Source organism: Trichechus manatus, unplaced genomic scaffold, assembly GCF_000243295.1.
Source record: "Trichechus manatus latirostris isolate Lorelei unplaced genomic scaffold, TriManLat1.0 scaffold00139, whole genome shotgun sequence".
In the NCBI taxonomy this organism is placed as follows: Eukaryota; Metazoa; Chordata; class Mammalia; order Sirenia; family Trichechidae; genus Trichechus; species Trichechus manatus.
In genome coordinates, this window is record NW_004444075.1 from 5,489,918 (window position 1) to 5,508,435 (window position 18,518).

General features: G+C 35.2%; 1 protein-coding gene across 1 annotated transcript in view; it reads left to right on the top strand.

Annotated features, from left to right (window-relative positions):
- The first annotated feature begins 16,848 nt into the window (after positions 1 to 16,848).
- Positions 16,849 to 18,518, top strand: part of SLC7A11 (solute carrier family 7 member 11) — a 90,652-nt gene continuing 88,982 nt past the window's right edge. Inside the window, exon 1 of the mRNA XM_004385491.2 lies at positions 16,849 to 17,461. Coding sequence (XP_004385548.1) covers positions 17,185 to 17,461 — 277 coding nt within the window. The 5' untranslated portion in view covers positions 16,849 to 17,184. The remainder of the gene's footprint in view (positions 17,462 to 18,518) is intronic.

Consider the following 18,518-nt stretch of genomic DNA (forward strand, 5'->3'; position numbering starts at 1 on the left):
GATTTTGGCCCTTTCTTCTTTTTGGATGTGTGCATTTATTGTTATAAACTGACATCTTAGCACTGCTTTTGCTGTGTCCCAAAGGTTCTGGTAGGATGTGTTTTCATTCTCATTTGATTGTACGAATTTCTTTATTCCATTCTTAATTTCTTCTATAACCTAGTAGTTTTTGAGCAAGGTGTTGCTCATTTTCCATGTGTTTGATTTTTTTTTTTCCTTGCTTTTTCTGTTACTGATTTCTACTTTTATGGCTTTATGGTCAGAAAAGATGCTTTGTAATATTTCGATGCTTTGGAGTCTGTTAAAGCTTGCTTTATGGCCTAATATGTGTTCTATTCTGGAGAATGTTCCACGTACATTGGAAAAGAAAGTATACTTGTTGCTATTGGGTGGAGTGTTCTGTATGTCTATGAAATCAAGTTGGTTGATTGTGGCATTTAGATCTTCCGTGTCTTTATTGAGCTTCTTTCTGGATGTTCTGTCCTTCACTGAAAGTGGTGTGTTGAAGTCTCCTACTATTATTGTGGAGCTGTTTATCTCTCTTCAGTGCTGTCAGAGTTTGTTTTATGTATTTTGGAGCCCTGTTGTTGGGTGCGTAAATATTTATTATAGTTATGTCCCCCTAATGTATTGACCCTTTAATCATTATATAGTGTCCTTCCTTACCCTTTGTGGTGGATTTTATTTAAAGTCTATCGTATCAGAGATTAATATTGCCACTCCTCCTCTTTTTTGAGTGTTGTTTGTTTGATATACTTTTTCCATCCTTTGGTTTTAGTTTGTTTTTGTCTTTAAGTCTAAGTTATGTCCTTATAGACAGCATATAGACGGATCGTGTTTTTTTTTAATCCATTCCACCACTACCTTTCTCTTTATTGGTGCATTTAGTCCATTTACATTCAGTGTAATTATTGATAGGTATGAGTTTAGTGCTGTCATTGTGATGTCTTTTTTTGTATATTGTTGACAGTTTCTTTGTTCCACTTAATTTTCTGTGCTGAGTCGTCTGTCTTTATATATTTTCTTTTCATCTTTTTCATTGTTGTTGACTTTGCATTTGCTGAGTTTTTATATTTTTCTTGTTTTTTATTTTGACATGTAGGATTGTTAGTTTCCTTTGTGGTTACCTTCATATTTACTCCTATTTTTCTAAGTTTAAACCAGTCTTTTATTTCTTTATATTGTCTTGACCTCCTTTCCATATGAAAAATTTATGTCTACATTTTTTAGTTCCTCTATTTTATTTCAGTGTTGTCATCTTTCACATATTGACATCTCTGTTTCCCTATTTTCAATGTTTTAGCTTTGATTTATTTTTGTGACTTCCCTATCTGGGTTGATATCTGGTTGCTCTGTCCTGTGTTCTAGTCTTGTGTTGTTATCTGATGTTATTGATTTTCTAACTGGAGGACTCCCTTTAGTATTTCTTGTAATTTTGGGTTGGTTTTTTCAAATTCTCTAAACTTCTGTTTATCTGGAAATGCCCTAATTTTGCCATCATATTTGAAAGAGAGTTTTACTGGATATATAATCCTTGGCTGGCAGTTTTTTTCATTCATAGCTTTATATATGTCATCCCATTGCCTTCTTGCCTACATGGTTTCTGCCGAGTAGTCCGAGCTTATTCTTATTGACTCTGCTTTGTAGATGACTTTTCCTTTATCCCTAGCCACTCTTAAAATTCTCTCTTTATCTTTGGTTTTGGAAAGTTTGATGATAATATGTCTTGGTGATTTTCTTTTGGCATCTACCTTATGCGGGGTTAGATGAGCATCTTGGATAGATATCCTCCCATCTTTCACAAAGTCAGGGAAATTTTCTGTCAACAAATCTTCAAAAATTTTCTCTGTATTTTCTGTTATCCCCCCTGTTCTGTTAGTCCAGTCACTTGTAGGTTATTCCTCTTGATAGAATCCCACATAATTCTCAGGGTTTCTTCATTTTTCTAAGTCCTTTTATCTGATTTTTCCTGAAACAAGTGGGTGCCAAGTGGTTTATCTTCAATCTCACTAATTCTGACTTCCATTACCTCTATTTTGCTCCAATGACTTTCTATTAAGTTATCTAATTCTGAAATTATATTGTTAATCTTCTGGATTTCTGATTTTTGTCTCTCTATGGATTCTTGCAGCCTGTTAAATTTGTCATTATGCTCTTCTCTAATCTTCTTAAGTTCCTCAATTGCTAGGTCTGCATTTTGCCTAATTTCCTTCCTGATTTCTTAAAGAGTTCTACATATTAATCTTTTGCATTCTGCCTCCGATAATTCCAAGAAATTTTCTTCCTCTGGAAAATTTCTCAATTCTTTATTTTGGGAACTTGCTGAAGCCATCTTGGTCTGCCTCATTATGTGATTTGATATTGACTGTTGTCTTCGAGCCATCAATAAGTTATTATATTTATTTATTTGATGTTTGCTTACTGTGTCCTAGCTTCTTGTTTTGTTTCGTTTTGATATGCCCAAATAAGCTGCTCGTGTGAGCTAGCCTGATCCGGTGCCCCTGAAGCTCCAACGTCCTGCCACCAGGTGGCCAGAACTGCCACTAAGTATGTGAGCCCAGGAGTCCGCCCACTCCTCCTGTGTGGTTTCAGCTCAGGAGTTCAGGTAGTCAGCCACCAAGTGTGTGGTGCAGACTCTCACCTACAGTCCTAGACAGGCATGGGTGATTGGTGTAGGCACAGGCATCCGGCTGCATCAAGGTTGACACACGCTGAGCAACGCAGAGGGCCAACGGCCACCCCTGAGTATCCAGGAGAAAAGCATGTCCCTGCACCCTAGGGCAAGTAGGTGGGTGGGATTTGTAGTTAGACTGTGAGCATCCATCCAGTGCTGTTGGCTGTAAGGACTGGGGGGCACCACTTATTCTTGGGCCCCTGTCACAGGGGGCTAGGTGGCATGGGTGGAGCCACCAGTCCTCAGGCTCCTGATGTGGGTAAGTGAAGACCCTGCTTAATAGGCAGAGCAGTGTCAAATGTCAGGAACCTGCCACTTCACAGCTGAAACAGTTGAAGCTAGACTTCAGGTATATACTCTGTTGTATTGTGGTAAAGAGGGCCTACGCTGTTGAAATGGGCCCACACAAGTATCTGCAGGTGGAAAGGCACTCAAAGTCTGTGGACCCCTTATGCCCGTGCCTAGGCAAAGGAGCTTTGCCTACCCTGAGTTCCTGGCTTAGGGAAGCCGGCAGATTATTTTTTCCCGTTTGCTAATTTGTTCCCTCTCCAAGGCTGGGAGAATGGGTTAGGGCGCATGATGGTTCCTACTTCTGGCCCAGGGGACTCAGCAGTCACTGAAGCCTGCCCAGACCCAGTGCAGAGCAGGGAGTGGGGAGGTAAATGGGAGAGTGATTTTTCCCTAAGGGAAGTGTTTTTGATTTGCGTGGTAGGCCAGATGCAAGTACTTATCTTTCACCAGTGGAGGGCTGTTTCTAACTGGTTCTGGATGGCTGAGTAGACTTGGTGCTGCTGGATCTCTCCCAATGTGGAAAACACTTCCTGAGCCCTGCTGATTGCCTGCCTCACCGCACACCAGGAGCTGATCCAGGCTGAAGGGCTCTGGCTCTCACCAGGTCAGGTCTGGCAACTCCTTGATGCTTCTGAACTGTCTCTTCCTCTCCCTGTCACTCGGTCCAATTCCTCAATTTTGCCTTTGATGTTCAGAGCTCCTGGATTGTCATATATAATTGATTCACTTGTTTTTTCAGGTCTTTGTTGTAAGAGGGACCACAGAAGCATCTGACTACTCTGCCATCTTGGCCCCGCCCCTAAAATAGTTTCTTATTGTTATAAATAAAGGGATATTTTCATTGAAGAAACTGCTATTTTGTATTATGGAGCCCTTTATTGAAGGGTGGATACAGTTAGGGCATTTGAATAGACAGAAAACATTAAAATATTCAGCAGTAAAGGGGTTAAAAAATACCAATAACACCTGTTTCCTAAATTATCATTTTTCTAAGTGTGTACTAAAAGATTTTTCTTTGGAAGACTTACTTTGCATGCCAAAAATTGACCATACTTCATCTTTTAAAACAGCAAAAATGTTTTGGTTCTATCAAACTCATAAAAATATTTGCCTGTAATTTCTTTTCCTCGTATTCAAATTGTGTCACAGAAACATGAGGTTTTGTAATTGGATGCTTCTCATATGCACTCTTAATTAAAATGCCCATGAAAATATCAGCCACCTGCATATTTTTAGAGAGTCTTCCTTCCCTCCCTCTGTCTCTCCCTCCTTCCCTTCATCCCTCCAGCCTACCTTCCTTCCTTGCTGCCTTCCTTCCTTCTTTCCTTTCTCCTTCCCACCCTCCCTTCCTTCTTTCTTCTCTCCCTCACTCCCTCCCTTTCTCCTTCTCTACTCCTTTATTTATTTATTTCATGGAGCCAACCAGTGTTGACTTGACTCAGTTTGCATAGGAAAAAATATGTGACTCTAATAGGTACAATTTGAACACTTACTTCATTGGCATGTGGAATACCAAGACTTCAAATCTACAAATGGTCCAATATGCTACTATTCTTATCAGGAAATTGTAGCCACAAAAATATAGTCAAATGACTAGTTGTGACAAATACACTGAATGTTGCAACTAGGTATATAACCCAAAGGGCTGCATTCTGACTTGATGTTAGTGGAAGGAAAAGGCCTCTTTGCCAAATTAAAACTCTCTTCTAGCTTACAGTTTTGCAAATTTTAAGTTATTGCCAATCTTGCTGCATTTGTAATCCCCAAGCATAGTGTAAAGGCCTGCTTTACTTCAAAGTTTTAAACATGTTTTCTCTGACTCAGATTTACTTATTGATCGTCTTCTTCCTCCTTCTCAGCCTTCACATGAACAAGGCATTGAGTCTTGATACATTTTCCCTCTCTTTTTTTTCCAAAAAGCATTCATTCCATATTCATTGACACTTTCCCAGGAAATGATGTACGTTTTTGGGTAGTTCCAGCAAAGCTTTCCTTTTTTCGTTTTTTTCACAGGATATTGTAGGTTTGGATAGAACAGACTGCTAGGTTTCAGTTTGCTCATTAACTTGGTAGATTTATCAGTTCAGAATTTTAATGGAAGACAGAAAAAAAATGTACCACATTAAGGTGCTTGGTATGGTGGCCATTTGTGTGGCTACTTTAGAGATTTATCTTTATGAATCACTTTTATTATCTCAACTTCCCCATTCCTACACACACACACACACACACACACACACACACACACATGCAAAATCTATTTGACTTTCAGGAGTCACAACTATGTTTGTATTTCTGAATTTTTGCACTGTTTGCTTGTTAGCCGAAGTCTTAATATTCTTCTTCCTTTGCCCTCACATTTTTTGTGTTATGCCATATATTAGATTTTTATTATTATTTTGGAGATACACACACACATACAAGCCTAACAAAAGTTGTACTGTGATATTTATTGGAGAAAATTACATTATAATTGAATCAATAAAGCACTGTGACTATAAGGCACCAGTAAGGACTTTCAGACATATTTATTACAGCACATTTTCCTTTCCAATATTATTGCTTATAGATTGATTTGTTCTGTTTGCCTTTGCTTCTTATATTTTTTAATTATGCTTTCATAATTATATTTATTATATTCCTAGGTTCATGATACAAAATCATTATTAGTTCATGCGTATTTTCATTTAAAAACAATGTTTAAAAACAATGTCATGGAGTCCCATGAATTCATCTCCCAACCCCCCTCTCTCTACATTTCATAATACTGAATTTCAATGTGTTTATCATTTCCTTGCCTTTTAGGAATTTGCGTGTGTGTGTGCGTGTGTATATGTGTGTCTGTGCGTGTTGCTTTTTGTTTCTTTTTTAACTTCATGAATGGCTCTTGGAACTTTATTTACTTATTACATAAAGTTCATCCATGTTGTTACATGCAGCTGTAGTTTCTTCCTTTTCACACCTCGTTGTGTGAATAAACCACAGTTTATTTAACTATCTCCAGTTGGAAGAAATTTGAGTTGTTTGTAATTTTTTGCTTTTATAAACAGTGCTGCTGTTATCATTTCTGTGGACACAGTCTAGTGCACGTGTATAAGAATTTCTTAGTTAAATTCCTATGAATGAAACTGGTGGGTTCTTGAACATGCAAATTTCCAAGTATACTGATACTTGAAAAAATTTCTAAGATTCATTGGCAAAACCGTTTGAATTTTGTGTTAACTTTGTGTTAAGATTTTAACAAGTCTTTAATTGTTACAAAGTCATTCAGGTGTTCTATGTCTTCATAGATCAGCTTTGTTAGGCTGGCTTTCAGTAGGAGTTTGTTCATTTCATGGAGGTTTTCAATTTCTTCGAATAAACTTGCTGATAACATTCAATTATTATCTTTTTAATTTCACTTACATCATTAGTATTATATCCCCTTTATCACTCATAAATATACCTGCATTCTCTCTCTTTTTATCATCAGTATTATCAGAGGTTTGCTTTTACTCCATCGGCCTCTTCAAATAACCTACTTGAGAGTTTGTTGATGTTCCTGATTTTATCTTCACCTTCTATTTCATTATCTGAATTATCTCCTTTTCTTTACTTTCTTTGTACTTATTTTTTTTTGTTTCTAGTTTCTCAAATTGAACAAGTATCTTAAAATTTTGGTCTTTCTTCTTTTCTAATGTGAGCAGTTAAGGCTGTAAATGCCCCCCTCAGCATGTCCTCAACTGCTTTCAACAAGTTTAGTTACACTATTTTCATTTTTATTCATCTTTAGAATTTTTAAATTTCTTATCATTTATTTTTGGACCAGTGAGTTTCTTAATAGGGATTTTTATTTTCCTATATACCAATTTCTAACATTTTGCATTGTGGTTAGGGAGCATAGTCTGTATGGTGTATCTTCTCTTCAATGTTTTGAGATTTGTTTTATGGCCTAATATGTGATTCACTTGGTAAGTGATCCATGTGGTTTGAAAAGAATGCATTTTCTCTCCTGGTTCTGTTTGGATGCTGGCCCACAACAACAACGTGTGTCAGTTTCTAGGCTATGGAGGTACCGCAGTGAACACAATAGACAAAGCCTCTATTCCCATCTCAGCAGAGGTAATAGTTGTTATGAAGAATAATAAAACAGAGTAATCAAGTAGAGGATGACAGGCATTATGAATGGGAGCTACTGTTTTAAGTCTGGCAGTCAAAGAAGCACTTTTTGACTAGGTGACATTAGAAGGATTAGGAGAACTTGATATGTGAGAGAGAAAGTAATGTAGATATCTGACCTGTTAGAGAAATCTTTTACTATTACGATGATACAAAATTTACTCATATACATTCTTATACAATATTTATAAGATTTGATTTTCACGTTTAACTCTCTAATGTCTCTAAAATGTATTATTTTGTTTGTGTATGGTGTGAGGTGTTGTTGCCATTAGGTGCCATGGAACTGGTTCTGACTCATAGTGGACCCTCTGTACAACAGAACGAAACACTGCCCGGTCCTGTGCCATCCTCATGATCGTTGTTATGTTTGAGCCCATTGTTGCAGCCACTGTCTCAATCCATCTCGTTGAAGGTCTTCCTCTTTTTCACTGACCCTCTACTTTACCAAGCATGATGTTCTTCTCCAGGGACTGATCCCTCCTGATGACATGTCCAAAGTATGTAAGTATTCTGTCTGTACTTCTACCAAGGCAGATTGCTGTGAAGTGGAGATCTAATTTCAACTTTTCCTGTATGTATAGTCAGCTATTCCAACACCATGTGTTAAACAGACCACTCTGTTTCCACTCTTTTGTAATGCTTCCTGTCATGCTATAGGTTTCATATATATTTGAATCTTTTTTATATGCTCTCTATCCTATTTCATTGTTCTATTTATTTGTCTGTATCAATATCACATTAGCCTAATCACTATGTTCTCATAATACATTTTGATTTCAAGTTAGTTGACTCCTCCTCTTACTAATTGTTTTTCCTAATTTATTCTGACTATTCTTGGCCTTTTATCTTAACATAAATCATAAATTTGAGGATGAGCTTGTATAGTTTTACAAAATATTTTAATTTTAGTTTGATATATCAATTTATGTAGTGAGAATTGCTATCCTTAAGCCATTGAATTTTGCCATTTCAAAAAAAAAAGATATATTGCTATTGTTTTAGGTCTTCTTATAAGAATTTCAGTAAAGATTATAATATTCTTTATTTATTCTTAAGCATTCTACATTTTTTTGCAATTTTAAATGATACCTTTGAAAATATTACAGTTTACAATTGTTTATGTGCATATAAATGATTTTTTTTTTTATATTGAACTTATATCCAGTAACCTTACTGAATAGTTCTACTGTGTTTAATAGATTTAGTAGATCACTTGGACTTTCTATTTAGACAATGATGTCATTTGTGAATCATGAAAAAATTTCTTTTTTATAATTCTTAGAGATTTATTTAGTTTTTGTCTTGTATTAGTTAGAATTTCTAATGAAATGTTGACTAGAATATGTGTGTATATGCATTTTATTATATATACATTTGCATATATAATGCATTATAGGTAAAAGGTAAAAAATTCTATAAATTTTTAGCATCCTTCCTCTAATTACACAACCAAAGGATTACATTAAATTTTTTATTAAACTACCTGAAACCCTGGTGAAGTAGTGGTTAAGTGCTATGTTGCTAACCAAAAGGTCAGCTGTTCTAATCCACCAGGTGCTCCTTGGAAACCCTATGGGGCAGTTCTACTGTGCCCTCTAGGGTCGCTGTGAGTTAGAATCGACTCGATGGCAATGGGTTTGGTTTTTTTTGGTTTTTATGTTAATGAGATAAAATACATTTGATTATTATAAATTATTAAATACATTCTTGACTATAGTTTGAGAATATTTTAAGAGTTTTTTCACTTTTACTATTTTGTGGAGCAGTTTGTATAAGTCAAGAATTTTGTGTTCTTTGAATATTTATTGATCTGTCTTGTAAAACTATCTGTGTGCTTCGTATTTGTTATATATGATTTTTTAAACTACTGAATAGTTTCATTCAAGTTTTCTATTTATCCTTGAATTATTTTGGTTCTATATATTTTTCTAGAAAATCTATATTAATTTAATCTGCATTTTAAACCATTTAACTTGGTTTTTCAAATGAATTGGCTTAAATTTGTACTACTTTATTACAGCTTTTAAGTCTAAATTTTATTGTTAATTATTACTCTTATTTCTCTTTTTGAAAGATTTATTTCTGCCTTCTTTCTTTTTACCTTGATCCTTCCTGCCAAAGCTGTGCTTAACTTGTTAGCTTTTCAGATAATCAGATGTTGCTTTTGATAATCAGAATTTATATCAATTTCTGTAATTACCTATTACTCCAGTTTCTCTACAGCTTTGGAGTTTTCTCCATTGTTCTTAGTTACAATTTCTTTTTGTTGTTGTTAAAATAGGTATTCACTAACAGTGGTTAGATATCAAGTAGTATAAAAAAGGTACATAGTGAAAAATTCCCTTCCACCACTAACTAAAATCTGCTCAATTTCCATCCAGAGATTTTGTGCAGTTATATTTACACTGACACACATGCATGCACATGTATACACATATAATTTTTGCCCTTCTTTTATTGTTTAGCATTATATGAGTGTATATGATGTTTCAGAGATCTACCCACATCAATACTTGAAGACATTTTAAGATTTTAAACAGTTGTTAGTATTTCATTCTATATTTAGATAATTATTTAACCATCCCCCTTTTGATGGACATTGATGTTGTTTCCAAACTTTTGTTATTACGTATTATGATGCAGTGCTAATATTTAACTGCATTTATCTTTTTTTACACGTATTTTTGTCTAACCATTTGGAAGTAAATTCTGCAATTTATGACACTTTAAAGGTTTTACATGCTTCTCTAAAAAATATTAACATTCTGCTACATAATCACAATTTTATTTTTATACTTAACAAAATTAATTATAACCCCACATATCTCCAAAATACAGTTCTTATTCAAATTTTCTTAATTGTCCCAAATATATCTTTCTTTTAAAAATCCAGTCAAGTTTCACAAACTGCATTTGTTCTTTTAACCTAAACAGTCCCTTTTTGTTTTTAATTACCCTGAGTTTTTTGAAACTTCTAGTCCAATCATCAAACAGATTTTCTCATATTCTGGATTTTTCTGATTCTTTCCTTATCACTGGATTCAGGTTAAACATTTTTGGCAAGAACTCTACATAGACAATGTTGGGTTATCAATATATTGGCTATGTCAACAGGCAACAGTATATTAATTTTGTTCACTTAATTAAGTTGGTGACAACCAGATCTCCCATTGTAGAGATATATTTGTCTCTTTAAAATTTGTAAGTAGGGATAATTCATAAGTATGTGCATATTCTCTTTTTTGAACAACTTTCGTTCACTGATTTTAACATTTATTAATGATCCTTATCTTGATCAATTATTACATTGATTTTCTAATTTTCTCATCCTTTCTATGTTTATTAGTGTGATTCCTTAACTTTCCTTTCCTTCTTCTTTCCCTTCGCTTTTTTCTTTCTCTCCTGGGTACACTATGGATTCATCATTTAAAAAATACATGTATATATTCCCTTGTAATCTTTGTTTTTGCATTCAGATTATACCTACTTTGACCAATAAGAGCTACTTCAAGAAAGATTCTCTTTTTGATGGTTTCATTTGTCATTAAACACTTGTTTGCTTTCTGGAGTTGCATTTCTCTCAGTATGAGTAAGGCTGGACATATATTTATAGCTATAAAAGCCATTTGTGTTTCCTTTTCTGTGAAGAATTTGTTCATATCCTTTGCTCATTTTCTATGCGGTTGTTTTTTCCTTGTTTATTTGTGTGAAATTGTTAAATTCAAAAAGCCTAGATCTTTGAATATATATTAAATATAAGTATCATTTTCATTTTATTTTTTGTCTTTATGATTTTTTGACATGGAAATTTTATTTTAATCTTGTCAAAGTTTTTTTTTTTTTTTTTTTTTAAATGACTTCTGAAGGATATCTCAGGTAGATAAACCTTCTGTCCTATAAGGTTTAAAGGAAATCTACCATGTTTCATTATAACACTTTCATTATTTCATTTTTTCATTCATACCTTTGATTCATTCAGATTTTACTCTTGTTGTATGCTGCGTGAAATTGATTCAATTTTACTTTTTTTCTAAATGGCAACCCAGATTTCTGTACATCATTATTGAATAGTCCATTTTTTTCCTCTTCATTTAAGGTAACACTTTTATCATTTGATGAAGTCCTGAGCATAAATTTCTGGGATTTATATTCTATTCTGTCAGTCTGTCTATTTTTCATATACTGGCAACAAAGTTTTAATAAGTAGTTTTTGACTACATATTAATACGTATTTTGACAAGCTATTATTCCCTCACTGCTCTTGTTTTTTAGAATTGAAAAAAGTATTTTTTTCATATAGCTGAAAAATAACTTTCCTTGGTCAAAAAGAAAAGAAATGAAACTCTTGATATTTTTATTTGGGTCATGTCCTATTTATAAATTAACTTAGACAGGAAAGTGGTATTTTTATAACATTAGTCTCCCTATCCAAGAACATAATATACTTTTCTATTTGGTCAATTTGTTTTTTTCACATAGGTTTTACAAATTTAAGTTTATTGTTAGGCTTAAATTTTTTTGTTGCTATTGTAAGTGACAAAATTTCTTCCATTATTTCATTTACCTGGATATTGTTGATATATATAAAATCTCCTGATTTTTGTATATTTATTGTTTTTAACCCATTACCACAAAAAATACTCTAATCGCAGTAGTTTTTTTTTTTTTTTAATTGTCACTTGTAGATATTTCCCTCAGGAAGTTAATCATAAAATAATGAGAGTTTTTGCCTCTGCTTTTTTCATTTTTATTAAGAATTACTTTCTCTTGTCTGATTGCACTTAATTCCTCATAGATAATGTTAAATGATAGTGGGGATAATGAATGTCTTTGTTTTATTCCTGACATTAAGAGGAATATCTCTAATGTTCCCCAATGCCAGATAGATTGCACCATCCAGTGTATCTCCTTCTGTTTCCTATTTTAGTTCATGCCAGGGAAATTCTTAGTAATTGCAATGCAACAGCCTGCGGGGGCTATCAGGACTCCACTACTGGTGATGGGTCCCTGCTGCCTTTGTGAGTGAGGTCAGTGAGCCAACTACAGATCCCTGTCTTAGAGTCTGCATCCTAGACTACTGTCAGTATCAACTGGTTTAGTTCAGGTTCTCTAGAAAAAGACCATGAGATGAGGAATCACATGCAAGTGGTTTTTAAGGAAATGCTGATAAGCAAGGAGAAGAAGACAAACAAAAGTACAATCTGAGGCAAAATGCCAGCTTGATCCAGAGGTCTTCATCTGGAGGGTAAATTATACCTCAGAGTTTGTCTCAACTCAAGGCAAGTATGGTGGACTTTCATATTCCCAGATCAGTGACTTATTGGCTAACATCCCTTCACCAAACAACCAAACCAGTTGCCATCAAGTTGATTCCGACTTGTGGTGACGCCATGTGTGCATAGTGTAACTGCTCCATAGGATTTTCAAGGCTGTGAGCTTTCGGAAGCAAATTGCCAGGCCTGTCTTTTGAGGCTCCGCTGGGTGGGTTTGAAACACCAACTTTTCAGCTAGTAGTAGAGTGCTCAATCACTTGTGCCACCGGGGGACACCAGGCACTTCCCCTTCTCTGCAACCATGGGAAAAGTGGCTCCATTAGTCCAAAGGCTGTCCTCTGACAGAGCCATGGCTATGCCTTTTTAAGCAAAAACACAGGCCAGGGAATGGCTATCTCAGAAACAGGGAAAGTGATACAAGGAAATTTGAATAGACCATCAATAATTGGCTACAATTGATAGGATTTTTTTTTTTTTTCTATTGACTTGACAAATACTGAGAGAAGTGTATTAAAATCTCCAACAAAAAATTATTTCCTTTTCCTTGTAATTCTATCATATTTGTTTGACTTATCTTGTATCTATGTTCTTAGGTGAATAGAGATGTTTAATCTGCACAGTAATGCTTTTTACACACAGTAATTGTTTGCCTTCAAGTTATTTTGTTTGAGTAGTATATTCAGAATATCTTCTCCCATAGTTTGGTTTCCACTTTTCTTTATCATTATGTTTTAAAATTCATGTACACTTTGTACATAGAACCTAACTGGATATTGATTTTTTATTGTTCAATCTAATTTTTTGTGTTTAAATTTAGATTCAAATTTATTGATACTGTTAATATATTGGATATCTTTTTAATATCTGATTGTGTGCATTTTTCTTTAGCTTGCCTTTGCTTTACTTTGTACTCCCTCTTTCCTGATTACAGTTTGAAATGATTAAAGTTGTTCATGTTTCTTTCTTCTGGTTTGGGAGTTACACATTGTTTCTTTTGTCTCTTCCTTTCTTTATCTTTCCATTCCTTTTCTTTATTTTCCATTCATTTCCCTTTCTTTCTTCCTTCCTCTCTTTCTTTCTTCATCTCTCTCTTTCTTTCTCTTTCCATTCTACCTTCATTTTCATAATTGCCCTTAAGTTATTGACACAAATAATGACTTCACATAATCTAAAATTGATTAAGATTTCTATCCTCTTAGCCAAAAATAAAAGAATCTTAGAAATCTTATTTTAATTGCTTTCCATTTTTCATGTTATTTTTTTCTAAAATTTAACTATTTTTGTTTAATTTTAATTTTTTATTAAAATTATACAAGAACATAGTTTAAAAATGTAAACAGTTCTACAAGGCTTAAAACATAAAAACAGATCCTTTGAAAAAAAACATCTCTCTTTGCACCTTCCGGTTTTCTTACTCCCCAGAGGCAACAAATTTCTCCCTTAACCTGATTTTAATCCTGTTCTTTGCCTTCTTATCTCTAAATAATATGTGTATACTGTTATTTTATACTTTGACTTTTGCATGTTATATATCAACTTTCTACTATGAAAGATGACAATGTGGGTTTCTTACTATTCCTACTTTCTCCCAGTTCAGCCCTTCTGCTTTCCTAGTACAGCTATATAGTGGTGTTTTTATTTCTGGGAGCTAATAATTGTCAAATATTTTATTCACTACTTACTGCACTGTAACAAGTTCTGAACTAGGCATTCAGAACGCAGAAATAAAAATGCAATCCAAGATTAAGGAGCTCACAATTTAATGAGGGACAGAGTAAGAGAAACTAACTACACAAATTCTTTTTTAAATTTGAACTAAAAAAATATGTTAACAGTAAAGGGATAGTTTCTGTAGTATATCAAGTCTATTTCTTTCTTCAGATGCTTATAGGGAGCCAGGGCTATGCCTTGTGTATACAAAAATCAAAACCAAACCTGCCGCTGTCAACTCAGTTCTGACTCATAGTGACCCTATAGGACAGAGTGAAACTGCCCCAGAGGGTTTCCAAAGAGTGGCTGGTGGATTTGAACTGCTGACCTTTTGGTTAGCAGCCAAACACTTAACCACAGTGACACCAGGGCCTATAGAAATGAAAAAAAAAAAAAAAAAATTTTTTCCCTAACAAAGTAAATATTTGTTAGATAAATAACACTAGCATAGTGTCTTAATTTTTTAGGAATGCTTAAAATAGACCTAAAGCAGGAGGAAGAATATAAATCCATTTGCCTTGAACTTGTTTTTATGATACACACACATTTGAACACCACCCAAATTCTTAGTTTACAAATTTAAGACTACTAATTATAAGGGTTTATTAACAGTGAAAGTAATTTAACATTTTCTTTATAACCTACATTTTCTGCAAATTTCTGGGTAGCTGGAAAATTCATAATGATGTCTTTGGTATTTATGTGCAGTTTTCTGGAATTTCTTAGTATGACTCTTTTTCACGTGATGGTATAGCCCTTTTGACCGTTAGTATAACTTCAGCAACTTTTCTTCATAAATACATATTTTTTAATTCCTCAAAGAAGGAGGATGTTACCTGATGTTGAAAGAACTTTTTCTTGGTCTTGATTTATTAGTTTAGTCATTTAGCACAAAATTTAAAATTGAAGCGAGGTTCTGTTTTAGTTAGAGGTGGAAAGTAGTTGTCTGGGATTCCTAGTGTTCTACATTTAACTCAAATTTCTTCAGAGCTAATATGTTCCCCTTTTGGGGAAGCAGGCCCATCTTCTCCCCAGTATGTGCATTAATCAGGAGAATTGTGTGAGTGGAAGGACGTGTAGGAGATGGAGAAGTAGCAGGACAATCTTTCCTTAGCTTCTTTTCTAGGAGTGTCAATGATACTGAGTGAGGAAAAGTACCCCTTTTTATATTTTGAAAGATATAGCAGCTGAGAAAAAGTATGTAGCTGGGCTTCGTAAACACCCTGACCAGGTGCACTTAAAGAAAATCATGTGGGATTTAGGTAGATAATATAAAAAAGAAATGATGTAGCCTCACTTAACCGGATGGCAGAGCACTGGGTGATATATGTTTCTCAGGTGCCAACATACAGAAAATAGTCCGATCTTCACTCTACTTTCCCAGTGTTCAGAGGTTCAGAAGCATATTTAATGATGTATGTAAATGTAGCTTCAGGGTGATGATAACTAAATTCAAAACCGCATGTAACCATAGCCAAAAGTTATATGTAGGGTTTCTTTGCTTTTGGTATTTGGTGGGCACTTAATTGACAAAGTTATTAGAGTTTAAAAATGTTTTGTCCCTCGATACAAGAGACCAAACCGGCAGCTTCTGTCCAGACGTGAGATGGAAGGCAGAGAGAGAGAGGAGCTGGTTGAATGGGGCGGAAAGGAGGAGTGTGCCGTCACAGAATGGGGTGAGCAATTAGGGTCTCATAACAATGTACGTAAAAAAAAAGTTTGTATCGGAGACTAACTTGAAATGTAAACTTCATTTAATTACAACAATAATAAAAAAAAGAATAAACCAAAAAAAAAAAGTTTTGTCCCTCTTACTCTTTCAAAGTAAACAATTTTAATCTTAGCTTACATTTTTAATGCATTTACAAATGATAATTATAATATAGCAATAGTTCTTAGAAAAAAAGTCATACATAATGCTATCACTGCTTTTCAGGCTCTTGCTGTGTGCGTGTTTTATATGATTATTGCTTAATTTTAAAATTTTATTTTTTGGTTATTCAAGAGAACAAACTGCAAATGAATAAAAATATCTTTTACTCAGCTTAGGAAATCACCTCGTAGTGGTAAGAATCAGAAAATGACTATTTTCTGAAGTCACTGTGATTTTTAAATTTGTCATGCTTACATGACAATTTTAAATCCTGGTTTATTATCAGTGGTAATAAAAAGTTTTATCTTTTAGTAATGAGTAATGCTTACAATCGTTATGTGTGTGACTGCAACTATATAGCACAGAATCATTCTACCTTTGTAAATATGAGGTTTGACTGTGTTGCTAAGAAGCGTTACCCCACCCCACCCCCCAAAAAAAGAATACGTAGGATACAAATTACGAAACCTAAATTGTGTTGTTATAAACAGTGTAGCTTTGGGTTATGTTCTGTCATCAAAACAGCAGCGTTTAAAAAGTTTTTACACACGCGCGTTAAAGAAGAAAGAAACTCCTTAAAATGAAGTAGTCTATTTCCTGTTTCATTTTGCTTTTCGCTTAAAGAGCTTTTGTTCCTTACTAGAAGTTGCTTGAAATCTCTGGGAAGGTCTGTTCCGAATTTACCACTTCTGGATTGCTTAAAATCCCTTTTAAGTGTGTGCTTTGTTCTCTGAAAAGCTTAAGTCAGTTAAGCAACACGCGGCTACTGTTTGAAAGAAGAAAAAAAAAAAAAAAAAGAGCTGAGTAATGCTGGAGCCTTCTCCTGTGGCTGATGCAAACCTGGAGAATTTGCATCATCATTTAGCTGGAGTAAGTTGGTGTGACAGGCAGGAGCTTAAATACAAGCCCATGAGGAAGCTGAGCTGGTTTCTAATGATAGGGCAGCAGCAGCTGCTACAGCAGCAGTGATAGTAGAAGGAGGTGAAGGTACCGAGAGCACCATGAATGCACAGGTGTTTCTGAGGCGTAATTAGATAGCTGTGAAGGATAAAATACACCTCTGCGTTTTCACCTGTGAACACGATAGCACTGAGACAGATAATCCGAAGGCAAAAAGGAAGAGATCGATCAGTCACACCAAGAGACACCAAAGTTGAAAGTATTTTTCTTCCTGTTTTGTTTTTCTCCTGTGTGCCACTACCATGGTCAGGAAGCCTGTTGTGTCCACAATCTCCAATGGAGGTTACCTGCAGGGAAATGCTAACGGAAGGCTGCCTGCCTTGGGCAGCAAAGAGTCACCTGGGCAGGAAAAAGTGATGCTGAAGAAGAAAATCACTTTACTGAGGGGAACCTCCATCATCATTGGTACCATCATTGGCGCAGGAATCTTCATTTCCCCTAAGGGCGTGCTCCAGAACACGGGCAGCGTGGGCATGTCTCTCGTTATCTGGACGACCTGTGGGGTCCTTTCACTATTTGGTGAGTGCAACTTCTTCTCTCGGGGGTGTGACTGTGGGGCTGAGCAGCTTGCTCTCTAGGAAAGGAAAGCAGTTTTTAGAGTGAATGGTTAAAGGCTGCACCAAGTTTTCTGCTTTTTGCTTACATATGTGAACAACCCAAAGAACTGTTAGCATGATCTTGAATTGCTTCCTGCGGGCTGTGCTCTCTTTTCCTGAGTAAGACAAAGTATTTTTCTGATTTTTGCCTGTGGTGATGAGAGCAAAGGCTAACTCTGATGACCCAAGAAAAGGTACGGGAGCTGTCAGCACTGGGCAATTGTGCTTAGTTGCGTATGTTTGGGGGTATGCTGGCAGCTGGCACACTAAATGAAACACCTGTGAAGTGAAACCCAGTGTGACCTAGTTAGACACAGAGCTGTGTGTTCAGCAGAAGTTTTACTGACTTTTATTGGCAAAGCAAATGGGTGGCAGTATTTTCCTTTTTAATTCTTTAGCTTCATGGGCTTACCGGTTCCTAATATTCTGTCAAAAGTCCTTGACCTGGAAAGATGTGTGATGATGTATAACTCAATCCCTATGATAAACGGGCAATATTGCAATTGGCCTGAACACATTTCAGATTTTTTCAACCTTTCATCGCTTCCCTATACCTATAAACTTTTGTAGTATAAATTGTAAAACTTCAGTTGGGTGTTAGTGTGCGTTGCTTACCCAGATCTGTTTTTTACATTTATCTCTTACTGTCTGAGGGGGTATAGATCATTTGCCTACCCGTTCACTAAATTAATCTGAGCGGAACTCGTAGAGGTATGATTGCCCATTTTTCTTCACTATTTAGGCCTCTTTATTGAGTTGAGAATTAATGGTAAATGAATCATAAATGCTCCTTCATGAGATGGGCAAAATATTGTAAAGGTGCTCAAGTTAATGACAGAAACTGGTGAAGAGTCAAAACCAAAAATCTATACTGGCCTAAAGGAGACTAGAGAAACCCCGAGAGTATGGCCCCCAGACACCCTTTTAGCTCAGTGGTGAAGTTACCTCCAAGGTTCACTGTTCAGCCTGGGAGTGGACAG